The 15,742-nt window shown below is 46.2% G+C and overlaps 1 protein-coding gene across 1 annotated transcript in view; it reads left to right on the plus strand.

Moving 5' to 3' along the window:
• Positions 1-680: 680 nt before the first annotated feature.
• MAP4K2 (mitogen-activated protein kinase kinase kinase kinase 2) overlaps positions 681-15,742 on the plus strand; it is a 47,272-nt gene continuing 32,210 nt past the window's right edge. Inside the window, exons 1-5 of the mRNA XM_054990567.1 lie at positions 681-839; positions 8,728-8,785; positions 10,286-10,376; positions 11,106-11,170; positions 13,262-13,317. Of these exons, the coding sequence (XP_054846542.1) occupies positions 744-839; positions 8,728-8,785; positions 10,286-10,376; positions 11,106-11,170; positions 13,262-13,317 (366 nt within the window). The 5' untranslated portion in view covers positions 681-743. The remainder of the gene's footprint in view (positions 840-8,727; positions 8,786-10,285; positions 10,377-11,105; positions 11,171-13,261; positions 13,318-15,742) is intronic.

Below are 15,742 nucleotides of genomic sequence, written 5' to 3' on the forward strand. Positions count from 1 at the left end.
CAACAACCCTGTGTAGTAGGACAGGCAGAGAGCGACCGGCCAGCGGCCATCCAGGGAGCTTCACAGCAAAAAGGGGATTGGCTCTCCTCAATCCTATTCCATTAAGATGATATACATAACACATTTAAGAGAATTAAGATATCCCACTTAAAAACAATCCTCGCCAGCAAGTCAGTCCTCTCTTACCGCAGAAGCTGGCTGGATTTCTAGAATTTTAAGAGGTAAATCCGAGCATGTGCCCAGAGGCACTTTGGTCGTTGCTTTCCAGGTCTTCGGGAGCTGCAAAGCTGCGCTTTCGCAACGATGGGGGTACGGGGGCCCGAGAGGCAGCGTGTCCTGCGCAGCATTTCCGCAGAGCCGCACAAGACTTCAGGGTCGAGGAAACGCGTCTCATGCTCACAGAGCTTTGCATCACGGCGAAGCGAAAAACTATTAACTATTACTGGGAGTAAGTATATTTAGGCCTTGACAGCGAGCCGATCTGCGGGTGCCCAACAGCAAGCGCTCTGCACGTGCCCAGAGGGTCTGGTCCGGCGTGAGCCGCGATCGCCGCCCCTGTTCGTCCCCGGCGTTGCAACACTGAGGGAGGAAGCCGGGCGGCGCATAAATCTCCCCTCCCTCCTTCCTTCCTTCCCCTTCCCAGCGGCCGCTTCTGCACTCCGCCCCGGAGGCGGTGCCTTTCCCGCTCCGGCCGCTGGCCCGGACCTGCTGTCTGACCCTGGCTCCACGGCTGTGGAGGGACCATGAGCGCCTTGCGGGACGTCTCCCTGCAGGACCCGCGGCTCCGCTACGAGCTAGTCCAGCGCATCGGCTCCGGCACCTACGGCGACGTCTATAAGGTGCGCGCAGCGAGCGGTGCGCCCAGGGCGCACGGTTAGGGCAGGAGGGGCGCACAGTGGCTCCTGGGGCGGGGGGAAGAGTCCGGGCCCCCGAAGGAAGGGAGGGAATGAGTGGGAAACAGTGGGGGCTTACAGTGCTGACGTCCAAGGGTTGTCAACTTGTGGATCCCTTTAGGGAAAAGGTTTTGATGGGCACGAAAAAAAATCTCGGGAGTTCTCTGGGCGACAGGGAGAAAGAGGAGGCTTTACGCGTTTTGGTGTCGGGATGCGGGCCCTGCGCATCGGGGACTCGTTCGTGCGCTCCTGAGATCTCTGTTCCTCTAGGTGTCTGCGAAATGTCCCGGGGTACGCTGCCTTTTAAAGGGGACTTGGGACAGGACTGTGTCTGGAAACGATCAGGCTCCCTGGCTCTTGGGGAGGGGGTCTGTTTGAAGGGTGACCGGGACCTTGCTCTGCTCTGTCCAGTGGTACTCATACTTAAATCGGAGCCCTTTTTAGTCACCAATTACTGGCTTCCCTCAGCTCTTCGGTATATGCTGACGTTTAACAGAGTGGCCTGGGGGTGATTGCTGACTGTCCGCTGCACCACAAAACCTCTGGCAGTTTTATGATCTTGGCAGTTGTGAGAAGAGCCTCCTTTTTTCTGCTGCTTTGCAAATATGAGATGGTGCTACTGGTTTTGGCCAAGTAGCTTCTCAGTTGATGTTGGGGTGGGAGGATAGGGCTGCCTCAGACCCCATGGGGACTCTTTGGAGCAGACCAGTCACGGTGTGTTATGGTGTGGGGAAGAACCAAGTTATCTGGGAAGAGCTGTGGGGTTAATGATTAGAGCCAGGGCCCTTGGACTCCCTGCATGGTGCAGCTTCTCTAGTATGTTGTCCAGTTACTGTGCTAGATCCAGCATCTTGGAGTTCACTTGCCTACAGAGTCTTTTGACCTCTGAGTGGAGCATCACACATGTTGATGTTTCACCAGAACTGGAAAATTTGAGACTGACCTGCTGGAAATCTTGCTTTGTCCAAGGACACTTCAGCCCTGGAGGCTAGGTTTCTCTGTTCTGAATGGCTTTCCAACTGTTCTGTGTTGAGCGTACATGATAAAATCAGTATTTTTCTAAATTCTGGATCTCCCCAGACTCTCACAGCTGCTACAGCAAGACTATTTATTTATTTTATTTATTTACATTATATTTTGTCCGTCTTTCTCACTGACACTCAAGGCGGATTATGCAGTGTTAATCAATACAATCAATGGCGGGGACATCCAATAAAAAGTACATTCAATAAACAATACATTGGGACTTTGAAATAAGCAGAATTCCAATTCAGAGCTGAAACAAAACATAAGCAGATCAATGTGACCTGTTAAACAACACAGAGAAATTATCCAGTACAGCATAATTACAGCAAAAGACAATACACAGTAGTATAGTCAATAGTCCATATCCCTTTGCCAACGCATCTTTCTGACCCATTTCCTAGCAGCACAGTCCTGTTACCTATGTAAAAAGCCCTTCTGAATAATTCAGTTCTGCATAGTTTTTGTGGTGGTACTCACTGGTAAAGATTACCTGCACCTTTTGGGAGCCCTTGTAATTCCTGTGGGAGGAAGTGGTGGAAATCAGTGCAACATCATATATGAGTACCAACAACATTTCCATTTTATAAAATAAGTCCTGTGTTACAGTAATGTGAGAGTTTCCTAGTAGGCATCTGGGTCACTTAAAACAACCTTTTCTCACCCATCCAGGCCCATAGCTGGAAATATTTTGAAATCGTTAAAATTTTAAATTCAAGTTGTCTGATATATTTAGCTTAGAGTTATTTGAATAATGTTATGTTTTTAAAATTAATAATAATAATAATAGTAACAACAACAACAACTGTGCTTATATACCACTCTTCTAGAAGGATTAGTGCCTCACCCAGAGTGGTGAACAAGTTAGTGTTATTATTATCCCCACAATACAGCTGAGGAGCTGGGACTGAGAGGAGTGGTTTACCCAAGGCTACCTACTGAGCTCATGGCAGTAGTGGGATTTGAACCAGTAGAGTGCTGATTCACAGCCGACCCACTTAACCACTGTGCTACAGAAGCTTGGTCAGCCTTGTGCTCATGGGAGCAGATTTACAAATGTGTACTCATCTGTTGGATAGAACACTGCCTTCCTGGCTATCCTTAGGTCTCTTCTAAAGGTAAAAAAACTAGGGACTTGCTTTAAAAATAATGAAAGCTGAATATTCAGGGGGCAGAATGTTCCTGGAATGTTTCTGAAAGTGCCAGGGCTCCAAACTGTAATCCTGCCCCCATCCATTCATGTATATAACCTAATTCTGGCTGTGAATATTACCAAGGTGGGGGAGAATACCCAAATATAGCACAGGAAAACATTTCCTCCTTCAGCCTCATCTCCCTGACACAGCTGCCACGTAGATGCCACATTAAATAGCTACATATGGAAGTTGTGGTCTATATTTGTGTGCGACAGTTCAACAGAGAGTTTGGGCAGCTTTCATCAAGGCTGCAGAAATGCTGAGAAGAGGTTTGTGAAGGCCTGAAAATGATCCTAAGACAACCACTGCACCGGAGAGCAAACTGAAATGGCCTGTAGATCAACTTTGCCCTTTAAGTGATTATCCCTCAGAGATTTTGACTAGCCTGCCTCTCCCCCATTCACACTTTTGTTGTGACCTAGAAGAAGGGGCGGGGAGAAGCTTTCTTGCCCACATGATTGAGGGTGATTCTTACTGCTCTGCGCAGTGGGTGTCATGTGTGGAAGTGGTTCCTAGAAGAAACAGGGAAGCTGTGGAATAAAAAGGTTTTAGGAAGAAAACTGGGCAATCTGTTAGGGAGGATAATAATTTCTTCTCAGGACATGGAACTGAGTTCTGAGTTTCCCTCTATCTTGATTTTAGTTACCACACTGTCCTTGTCTTTAATATTACAGGCTGACATGGGAGCAAAAAATGTCTTGGCTGAGAACAGCATCTGTATTCCACAGCAGTAAAAGGGTGTAACGTGAGATATCCTGCTCAGGTATTCCTTAGCACAGTTCACTTTTTAAAATTATGGTTGGAAGACCTTGAGGAGCCAGAAGGCCATCTAGCCAACCTTATTGCTGCAAGGTAGAGACATCCATTATTCCCCCACCCCAGAACAACCAATGCTACCCAGACTGCTGTGCCACAAGTGGCATGCAGATGTGCCATAGGTAGGTACTTGCAGGCCAGATAGCTGATGATGACTCATAAGCACGCCAAGCAATGGCAGATAGGGAAAATGCACACCGATGCTGCAGTCATGCTTGGTAGCTAGCTGGACCTGGAGTAAAAATTCCTGGCCCAGAGGATGGGCCAAGATCAGACCCTGAGTGTGAGACACCCATTCTGTCCCCAAAATGGACTCTGTGGAGAGGCAAATGCCATGTAATGTTGTACCTCTAGAACTTTGCCATTCTTCTTGGTGGATCCACGGCAACTTTTCTCTGAAGCTCTTCAAATGTCAGCAGGTGCCAGGGCGGTGTCTCTTTTCCTTTAGAGCCCTGGAGTGTTAGAGAGTAGTGGCCCCCTCTGTTGTATTTCTCCACCCCTCCCAATATCTCATGTCTAAGCATTGGTTTGAGCTACCAGCTTGCCTCTTTTTGGAGACAGGATGCACCCTACTGCAGTGAGCATTGTTCCAACCCTGTATGACATTTCCTGACATCTTTGAAACAAGAAGACTTATCTGGAGTAGAGACTGCTGGCTTATATTTACAGCTCAGAGGCAGGTGAAAGGAATGAGATCATAGAATCATAAAGCTAGAAGGTATCCCCAAGGGTCATCTAGTCCAACCCCCTAGACAATGCAGGAAATTCACATCTATGCCCCCCAAGGTTGTGGGGGGGGGGGAAGCTAGAGGTTGGAAAAAAACCCTCCAGAATCCCTTGCCAGTCTGACCTGGAGGGAAATTTCTTCCTGACCCCAAAGCAGTGATTCGCTTTACCCTGAGCACATAAGAAAGAGCCATGAGAGTTGAGCATTGGCTTATCCCTTCATCTCATGACCTGCCTGAGTTCTTATTGAGTCATAGAATCAACATTGTTAACAGGTGGCCATCTAGACTGCTCAAAAACCTCCAAAGAAGGAGAGCCCCCCCCCCCCCGCATCTCCTGAGGAAGCCAGTTCTACTGTGGAAACGTCAGGAATTTCTCCTTCATGTTTAGCCAAAAACTCTTTGGGTTGGTTCTGGTCTGACCCTCTGGACCTGTTGGTTCTGGTCTGACCCTCTGGAGCAACAGAAAGCAACTTTTCTTGATCCTTTATGTGACAGTGTGACAGCCCTTCAAATATTTGAAGATGACTTATATTATCATCTCTCAGTTGACTCATCTGTAGGCACATGCCCAACCTCTTCAACATTTCCTCATAGGACGGCATAAAATATACAGCTGTGTTGCATGGAGAATCTGAGGGCCTGCATGTTTTCCATGTGTCTTCCTGGGCTTTGTGCCATAAAACGTGCATCGCTAATTCTATGCTCTAGTCCCAGGTGAACACAGATCCAGTTTGGGCCGGGACCATGGCATATGAGGAGAGGGAGTCTAAGCCCCCTCCTGTGCTATCTTGCTAACCAGAATGGCCCATTACTTGCCCAGTTAGGGATTCTTTGGTGTACCCCATCAGTGCACGTGGAGCTCACAACAACACAAATAGTAGCTCCCCAGGTCCTTTACTGGTTTATTTACTCATTGAGAAAAAATTTATGCCACCTCTTCAGGAACCTGCCTGAGGTAACTCACAAAATAAAAATAATAGAAACAAAACAAAAGCTATTAATTAAAATCCAACATTAAAAACCCAGTCCAGCATAAAAACATAGACCGTGATGACAGACCACTGACAGCATAAAATAATAGTTCCCAAACTAAAATAATGTTGAAAGATTAACTAAAAGCCTAGGTGAACAGAAATGTTTTAGCTTGGCACGTAGAAGAAAGCAGTGTAGGTGCCAGGCAAGCCTCTGGGAAAGGGCATTCCACAAGCAAGGTGCTGTTACTAACAAGGCCCTGCCTCTGGTTGCCACCTACCTCACCTCTGAAGGCTGGGGCACCGAGAACAGGTCTCCTGAGGCAGATCTTAACTAGTGGGCTGGATAGTATAGGTGGAAGAGGTCCTTCATGTACCCTGACCCAAGCTATTTAAGGATTTGAATTGTGCCCAGAAACAAATGGGCAGCCAGTGCAGATCTTTCAGTGCTGGGACGACCCAATCCCTGTATCCTGACAACAGCCTGGCTGCTGGTTCGAGAAATGGAGTGAAGGAAAGGCCGAGGCATCTGCCTCCCATGTGCCTCATTGTTGACCTGAATTGGCCTGGGATTAAGTTCAGAACTTGCATTGCACATATAATCAAGGGGACCTGGGGCAAAACTTAAGGTGGAGAAGCAAGATAATAAGGAGCCAGGCTCTGAGGACACAAAACTGCGATGCGTGCTGAGATGCACTTAAGCGTCTTACCATGTGAGACCAGCTGTGGTTGTGTAATGTAGGAGCATCTTGCCATGCACAGGGGAAATTGTTTCTGTTGTTGTTACTGATTCATGTGTTTCTGGTCCTGGAGAACCTCAGCTCCCATTGGGTTGTAGGTTCAGGGGAGAGGGTGAATTCCATGGCTGGGCGCAGCTCAAGCTCAGGGCCAAGCTACACATGACGAATGACACTTGAACAGCAAGTGTATTTCTCCCTGTTCACTTGCCCTCCACTCAATCCACTTGCCGTTCAAGTGTCATTCGTCATGTGTAGCTTGGCCCTCAGTCTCTTAAGGTGCCAGTAATATTTGTAAGGGACGCTATTGAAGCAGTGGGTGATCTGAGGAGTGCAACTTGATTTCCTCTCCCCCAAGATCCTTTGCAGAGCTGCAGTCAGGGGAGAGTTGTGAGAGTCGTGCATCACCACTGTGGTAGTGTCACAAGGGATCCTGCAGTCTGAGAGCCAAGCTACAAGTGACACCTGACACAGGTTGGACACTTGTCAGCTTTCCTCAAGTTTTGATGGGAAATGTAGGCATCCTGGTCTTGCAGCTGTAATGGAGAGCCAAGCTGTAAAACCAGGACGCTTACATTTCCCATCAGAACTTGAGGTAAGCTGACAAGTGTCCAACCTGTGTAAGGCGTCACTTGTAGCTTGGCTCTGAGGCTAGTTTGAGGCTCCCTGCATACCACCACAAAATGTCCAGGGTCTTTTTGACATTTCTATTTTTTGATTTGTTTCAAAACGAAAGCATGGAAAAAGGTGACACTCTTGCATCCTCCCCCCAATATTCTTAAAGCATTTGTTTAGTTTATTTTTGCTCTCTGTGCGTGTAGGGTGTCTGTTATGGAGAAGTGTTTTTTGTGTCACAGGGTGTTTAGGTGTGAGAGAGGTTGCCCTGTCTCCTTCCTCTCTGCTGGCTTCAGGAGGACAGTTTAGGGGAGGCATGCATACATAACACACCACACGCCCTTTCTGCTAGCGGTAGCACAGCCGGCTCAGCAGGGAGGACAGGAAGTTGCCTCACTGCCTGCTGAGATAGAGAGCAGAGTGGTGTGGGGCTTGCTTGCCTGTTCTCCAGCTCTAAGTGTGTGTCTGGCTGTGATTATATGGATTAGATTGGAATGTCTTGCTGAGACTGCAGTGGGTCAGTTATAGAATGTGTTGTTGGAGCTGCTACCTTTGGAAGTTATATTTTGTGACCCCAAAGTCCTAAGACTTTGTCAAGGCTGGCTATGTTTAGTCAACGAGGAAGCGTGTGCTCTTTGTGCATGCTCTGGAGCATCCTTTGTGGTCTTGCACATGCCAGAGGATACTGTGGACAATCAAAACAAGCTCTGGGATTGGGTTTCGTTTAAGGCCTGGAAAATCTCACATTGTGCCACCTCTTTCACTCCCGCTTCGGCTGAGTGGGAATGTAATTTTTGAAAAAACAAGCTGACTTCTGTGGTATGAAAATGAATGCTGAAGTTTGCATGGGGGAGAGGTTTGGTCAAAGATTTATGCTTTGTTGATTTTTTCACACCTTATCTTCCACGGCAAAATTAACATATGTCTATGAAACAATCATAAGTTCCCCTCTTGCATAAAGTTTGGCCTTGTGACCCCAGCAGGGAAGATGGGTCCTTGGAAAATGGGGTGGGGTGAGAAATTTCCTGTGGATTTTGCTTGGGAAATGAAGCAGGCATAGAAAGGTTCTGTGATATCATCTGGATGCACACATGTACAAGTGACATGCTTGTGAGTGGTTTGCACCTGCTTTCCCTCAGTTAGACGGGTCAGAAGCTGGAACAGACTTTGAGGCGTGGCCTCAATTCCATATCTTCCAACAGATGGAAATAAAGGACGCTAAAAGCAGTGCACTGCATTAATTTACACCACAACATCCTGTTCTCTGTTGATTTAAAAGCTAAGACTGTGGGGATGAGGTTGTGGAAATCATAATGGGCTGATAATAGGCTATCAAAACATACCTCTGCGTCTGTAAGTGCGTGAAATAGCCATTGTAGTGTACATATGCATGCATTTATATGCTAGAGACAAGATAGATCCCCTGCTCAGAAATTAATGGCTACAGATGCTGGGGAAGAAGCTGAACCCTGAGGAATGGCAAAATGAGCAGTGAGGTGAAAATAGGTATGATGGCTTACCAAGGAAAAGATTTACTAGATGACCCCTCTCTAGTAAATGAGACAGTATATGGAATTTGTATAGAGGGGAGAGGTAACTGAACCATAGTGGGGTGGGACTGATAAAGGGTTAGAGCTATATGAGGGAGGAGTGTTTTCAGACGCTTCAAAGCTTCCTGAGGAAATATGAGGGGGGCTCTTGTCTAATCACCCCTCCCTTGACCTTAATTTTTCTGTTTGTCTCCACAGGCTCGTGACACTGAGACGGGGGAATTGGCGGCTGTCAAGATAGTGAAACTTGATCCAGGTAAAGGAGGGAACTTGCCCCTCATCCACAATTCCTATATTGATGAAGACTGAAATCCTTCTCTCCTTCCTCCCCCCACCCCAGTTTGGATTGTATGTGAAGAGGAAATGCTGTGGTGGGTCGGAGGTGTTGCACAAAAGTATGGCTTTCCTTTTTATCCTGCTTCCCTTCTAAAGGGTGAGCTCAGAGGGGAGTATGTGGCTCTCCCCTCTTTTCCGCTCCAGAATTATTTCTGCTTGGAGACTGTGAAATCAGTTTCTCCTTGTCTTTATGTTCACAGGCAAAGACATTAAGCAAATCCCTTACTTAAAGCCACCTAACAATTTGATTGACAAATGCCACTGCAGAGGGGGACAGCCAGAGTGTCTAGGACTGGGCTGAGCCAGATTCAAACCCACGCTCAGTCATGAGGTTCCCTGAGTGTTCATGGGCCAGTTATGGTTCTCTCAACCCAGCCTAACCTCATGGGATTGTTGTGAGGATAAAACAGAGAGGGGAAGGTTCTTGAAAGTTGCCCTGAGCTCCTTGGATAAGAGGCAAGATAAAAATATAATGAGTAGATGGTGAAGAATAGGATTGGAGCAGAAGCTCTATGCTGTTTTATGTGTTTGTATTCAACTCAGAATGTTTTGCCCAGTGGGGAAAAAACAGCCATTTTAGGAGGGCCATTTAGATTAATGAAATGGAGTGGGGTTCAGCATTTCTTTCCTCAGCAGTGTTGTTTTCTCCTGAGACGGGGAGTGGATGGGCCGCTGCTGCTCTTGAGTGAAAATCAGAATGTTAGGTGATCTGGCTTTAAAAGCTCCCTCAGAACAAGGTTTGGGCCTAAAACCAGTAATTCCTTGAGGGAAGGTGTTGAAAGTGAGGGAAGTTTCAAGGGCTGTTTATGACATGACATGACATGACATGACATGGGACGGGAGGAGGAGAAGGTGGCTGTTCAAAGAAAGGTCAAAAATGTATTGGGCTATTACAAGCCTCTTGGGTAAGCCTGTGCGCCTCTTTGGATGCTAGCCTAAGTACTCAGAATTTTCTGGAAGTAAGTGCTGATGATTACAAGGCAGAATGAGTTTCCTCATGAGCTAGAAAATGAATGTCCCTTTGGCTAAGCTGATAGAGTCATAGGTTTGCATCTGCCGGAAATTTCTCATTATGAAAGGGATTTCAGTCCATGGACTGATTTCCTCTCCTCAGATGGTTCACAAAGGTGAGCCATTAAAAACAATAATTCAGTCCTGAAAAGTAGCGTTTAACTCAGCATGTTTAATGGAGGAGACATGGATTCAGATTTACTTACTTGTTAACTCAGATTTTATTTAAATCCAGTTTTTTTTTTTAAAAAAAAGAGACAATCAATAAACTGAAAATTTAAATATATGCATTAGTTTAAATCAAATCTGACTTCAAAACACTTTGGAAACTGAAGGTGTTAGGTGAAGGATAACAGAGAAAGAGAGCCCCACTTGGAAAACAAACCATTTCTTCTTTTTGTTTCCTCAGGAGATGACATTGGATCCATTCAGCAAGAAATCACCACTCTCAGGGATTGCCGCCACCCCAATGTTGTGGCGTATTTTGGCAGCTATCTCAGGTGAGAGGCTTACCTGGTGAAGGGAGGAACGGAGACATTGCAAATTGTAGTTGAAACATGCGGGGATTCAAACCTGCTTCCATGTTGCATCCTCTGGCCTGAAAATATTTTATCTCTTGACAATTACAGATGGTCAGTGCTGCTGACTAAGTTTATCCAGTCATAAGGTGCGGCAATTTGCAGATGGTCTTTTCTTTCATGTGGTCTAGGTTTGGGTCTTGTGGTCCAACCGTAAGACTATGTTCACAGAAACTAAATTCCCCAAGCGGAAATATTTCTTAACACAGGAAAGCTGACTCCCCAACTTCAGCCAATATCCTAAATGTGGGTAATGAGTTACCACCATCTTAGCTATGTGCCTCCAACAACCCTAATCCTAAGCAAAGTTCCCTTCACTGAAAGGATGAGGGAAACAATCCACTCATTTGTTATCCTTTTTATGAGCTCAGAAGTTAAATACAATGCTAAGGGCATAGAAGCGTATCTGTGTTCAGTGGTGTTGAGTGGATGGTCTCTCTGTTGCCGTCTTGTCTTGAAGGGTGGTGCTAAGAGGCGCTAATGAAAAGCAATGCTTATCTGGAAATGCTCTCCCAAAGAGAACATCTCTCAGGTTAATTCCACCACATCTGATTTCCCAAATTAGTCTCTGAAAGGAAAAGGGATGACTAAAAGGGGGCAAGGCGGGCAGACATTTTAAGACGTGAATTTATTTCTGCTTCACTGTTCTAGAAATGACCGTCTATGGATCTGCATGGAATACTGTGGAGGAGGCTCATTGCAGGAGATCTACCACTGTGAGTTTTTGTTTTGGGCATTTTGCGGGGCTCTCTCAGGTGCCTTTACTGGCATGTTGCCCAAATGATTGCAGCGGGGCACAGGGTGTGTGTGGTTAGAGTTCTAGGTTCTGTTTCCAGCTCCACAAGGATGTGCAGAAGAGTACTGACTGCATTGTCTTTCAGAGATAGAGATGCCTGTGCTAATGAGGGTTGTGAATAACCACAATTGATTCTACAGGTCGATGGAGACTGCTGTGGTAATCATTCAATTCCTAGTGCAATCTCCATTATAGGGATCCTACTTTTCCTTGTCTTGGTCTTCCCCATATCCTGATTTTTCTTCAATTTTTCCTTCCCCGCTTTTCTTCTGTATTGTAGAGAACAGTGTTAATTAAGAACAGCAGAAAGAAGCACATAGATGACAGGGCTTCACTGCTACTAAAAATTTCACACAGCTTTCTAGCCTTTTTCAAGAACTTGTGTCCCATTTCCTAAAGTACTTTGTATGCTCTTGCAATGCAAAATTCCAAAATTCGGTGAGCGTTTTTAATGAAAGCAAGGGACAGTAAAATAGAACTGTATAACAAACCATGTGTGCAGGGAAAGGAGGGGAAAATCAGCATCTTGATGGTATTTTATAGTTATGTTGTGATCCTAGTGATAGAAAAGCATGTGTTCTATGTATAGAAGCATAGACACCCCCCTTCCTTAATAAATAGGAAACCTTTTTAGTGTCTGGCCTGTTGCAATAAGATACATCTTCTTCACTTTCTGGAGGGTTTTACTTCCCCTTTTGCCGCCCCACAGATTGTGTGCTTCGGGGTGGAGGGGAAAGTTGGAAGAGGAAATGTGGTTTGCTTGACATCCAGTGAATGCCTCCATAACAAGGATGGGGGTGGTTGGGGGATTCAGCAGGTAGTTCTTTCCTAATGTGGAAGATAATGGTGGGATTGGCCAGGACAGAAAGCAATTGAAGCCACTTCCTGCTCCCATGGAAGCACCTTTCATTCAATCATCTCAGTTCTCATCACCCTCCCCCAAAATCAGAATTTGCAGGTTATGGGACTGTAGGCAGAGAGTAAGTGCCCTGCCAGGAGGTGGTTAAGCTGAAAGACTTTCCTCCATCCAGGAGTGGGTTTTTTCATTGCCGGTCAAGTGCAGATTCTCTTGTGCTCTCATTCCTAGACACATTCGCAGATTTTATGTCCATGTGGATTTTCATCTAATCTTTGCCCCAGTTCTTCCTCATTTGTGCAGTTCTTTGGCTTTGTCACACACACCCCGACCTCGCCCCATGCACCTCGCTTGTCTATCTACTTAAATGTTTGGTGTGTTTTTTTAAGCCACTCAGTTTTGGAGGGAGTGGCTTTATGATTGCCACAAAAGCCAGCCAGTCAGGACTTTCCACAGCCAGATGGGGAGGTGGATTTGGGATTGCCACTGGGGCCAACCAGCCAGTGCTCTGCACAGCTGGATGATTGCCACAAGGGCCAGGCAGTCAGCATCCTGCTGGTTTTACCTTGAAAGAGGAAGAGCCAGTTACTCCTAGGGAGTTTGAACCTCTGTTTCAAAAGGGCTGAGTTCCACAGCAGGTTGACTGCTCAAATTGCATGCATTTGCCTTCGCCTTTATGCAGCCATAGCTTGAGGTATCTCATGTAAGAAAGCCACATGCTGTGAGGGAATCAAATATTTGCTGTCCCCAAAACTGCCATGAGCAAAATTCATCCACTAAGAGCAGAACCACAAGTGACAAAAGGCACAGCTTGGCGGAATGTTGGACAAGTGACAGTTGAAAAGTCCATTGGACAGCAGTCAGAGAGCCAAGCTGCAAGGCTAGGATGCCTACATTTCCCATCAAAACTTGAGGGAAGCAGACAAGTGTCCAATCTGTGCCTTTTGTCACTTGTGGTTCTGCTCTTAATTTCATTAACAGAACAAAAAAGCTATTTCTCTTATGTCTTTAGGGCTGGGCTGATGGTGTTACATTACATACACATTTGTATATTTTAACAAGTGGTGATGTAAGCAGCCTCAAGCATTTTTATGGAGAGGCAGCACATTTTTTTTTAAAACCCAAAATAATTGCACTTCTGGTTCTCACCTTCAGCCACCGGCCCTCTCTCGGAAAAACAGATTGCATACGTCTGCAGGGAAACACTCCAGGTGAGCATGTGGGCATGGTTGAGCGGGAAAGGTGTGTGTGTCTTTGCGCAGACTGTGGTCAGATGGCACTGGCAGCTGCTGGCACCAACAAAAGGTGAAGGCAGTATTAAGATATTGAGTGATTCCGCACACGTTGGATAATGCACTTCCAATCCTCTTTATAGATCATTTGGAACGGATTTTTTTGTGTGAAGAACAAAAAATCCACCTCAAACGATTGATAAAGTGCATTGAAAGTGCATTATCCAACGTGTGCAGAATCAGCCATTGTCGTGCTCACTATTGGTGTCTAGGGCCATTTCCCTTATGTGGTAAAGGAGGGGGCACGGCTCAGTGCTTTGCATGCAGAAGGCCCCAAGTTCAGTCCTCAGCATTTCTAGTTAGAGCCTGCCTTCATAACCTGGGAATAAGTAGGCCTTAAGGTGAAAGGCTGAAGCTCAGTGGTAGAGCCTCTGTAGAAGGTCCCAGGTTCAAGCCACAGCATCTCCAGTTCAGGTGAGTAGGTGATGTGAACAGCCTCCACCTGAGACCCTGGAAAGCTGCTGCCAGTCAGAGTAGACAAGAGTGACCTTGAGGGAACAAGGACCTGACTTTGTATAAAGAAACTTCATGCGTCTTCAAAACATTTTCCGCTTTTGGTTCAGAAACTATTACAAAAATAGGGGGTTAGACTCAAGATTCCTCCAGAGCTTCATCTGAATCAGGGCTGTGCCCAAAGCCTGTTTCAGTGCCAGGGCTCAGCTCTGGACTATGAAAAGAACTAATAATGAAGGAGGTCTCTTGGCGCATATGCTTCCCCCTCCTTCACAATTGGTTAACCGCAACCAGCTTCTGGAAATTTAGCATTAGGACAAAAGATTTCTCGGTAAGAGCCAGCATCTTCGTTTAGAAACACAGCCCTCATTTCTGCCCTCTCTCTGCAGCTGGATTCAAGCTATCCAGGAAGTTCACTTTTCCGTTGTTCACTCTGTTGTTTTCCTGTCTTCCTGCTGCAGAAAGCGCTACAATAGTGGGAGTGAGGTGTGTCATCAGCTGTGTAGCTCTTTCTTGTGTATGTTTAGGAGGGTGCTGCATAGGGACAAACAACGCGTACGCACACTTCTTTGAATGGCAGAGCAAATGCTTTGCAGAGAGAGGGTCCCCAATTCAATCCCTGGCAGCTTCATTCAGAAGAAGGTGATTTTTCCAGATTTATTTATGCTGTGTTATCACAGGCATTTAGCAACATGCTTTAGGCATATACCATTAGCACTGTAGCATAAGCTTTCGAGAACCACAGTTCTCTTCGTCAGATGCATCTGATGAAGAGAACTGTGGTTCTTGAAAGCTTATGCTACAGTGAAGTTGGTTAGTCTTTAAGGAGCTACTGGACTCTTTTCTGTTTTGCTCCTACAGACTAACACGGCTAACTCCTCTGGATCTATGACCATTAGCACTGAGAACTGCAGAACCAAGTCTTATGGAGAGTCAGATTATTGTTCCGTCTCGCTCTGTATGGCCTACTCTGATTGGCAGCTGCTGTCCAAGGGCCCAAGCAGAAGGAGGGCTTTCCCAGCACATGTTGCCTATGATCCTTTTAATGTGAGACCTTTTGCAAACAAACCCATTGCTCTGCAACTCTGAGAGCCAGTTGGGTGTAGTGGTTAAGAGCAGCAGGACTCTAATCTGGAGAAATGGGTTTGATTCCCCACTCCTCCACTTGAAGCCAGCTGGGGGACCTTGGGTCAGTCACTGCTCTCTCAGAGCTCTCTCAGTCCCACCCGCCTCCCGGGATGATTGTTCTGGGAATAATAATAACATATGTTGTAAAGCGCTCTGAGTGGGTGTTAAGTTGTCCTGAAGGGCAGTATAGAAATCAAATGATGTTGTTGTTATTGAGCCACAGCCCTTTCCTGCTGACCCCATTTAGCTTTTCGCTTCACAAACATTTCCAAAGTATTGTGGGACCCTGTCCCAGGCCTCTCTAGTTGCATTAATTGGTCCCAAGAAGGGTAACTTATGCGAGGAAAGAGTAGGAGGGTTGAGGAAAGGAGAAAGAGGGCTTACTCCTCATCAAAAGCTGGCAGGGCCTAATTCCTGCACTCTTTGTTCATGTAAACATCATAGAAGCAGTCGGCAGGGCTGCTGTTTTTTATTTCCGGGGTGCATCCATCTACTCTTGGGAATATGGCAGATGAGCTATAGCAAGGCAAGGGATTTCTCCCTATGGCTTTCCTGAGCATGAGGCTTTGGTGAATAGAGCATGTGGAGGAAAAGGCATTTTGTTACAGTCTAGAGGACCAGGCAGCCTAACTCATAGCACAGAATTCTCTCCTTATGGACAAACAATCACAGAAAGGCATGCAGACAGAGACTTGGAATGTTATAAGTAAACTTGGTTCGTTTATCCTGAGGATTAGATTGCATTTCTGTGAAAAGCCAGAAA

The sequence above is a fragment of the Eublepharis macularius genome, chromosome 1 (assembly GCF_028583425.1).
Source record: "Eublepharis macularius isolate TG4126 chromosome 1, MPM_Emac_v1.0, whole genome shotgun sequence".
Classification (NCBI taxonomy): Eukaryota; Metazoa; Chordata; class Lepidosauria; order Squamata; family Eublepharidae; genus Eublepharis; species Eublepharis macularius.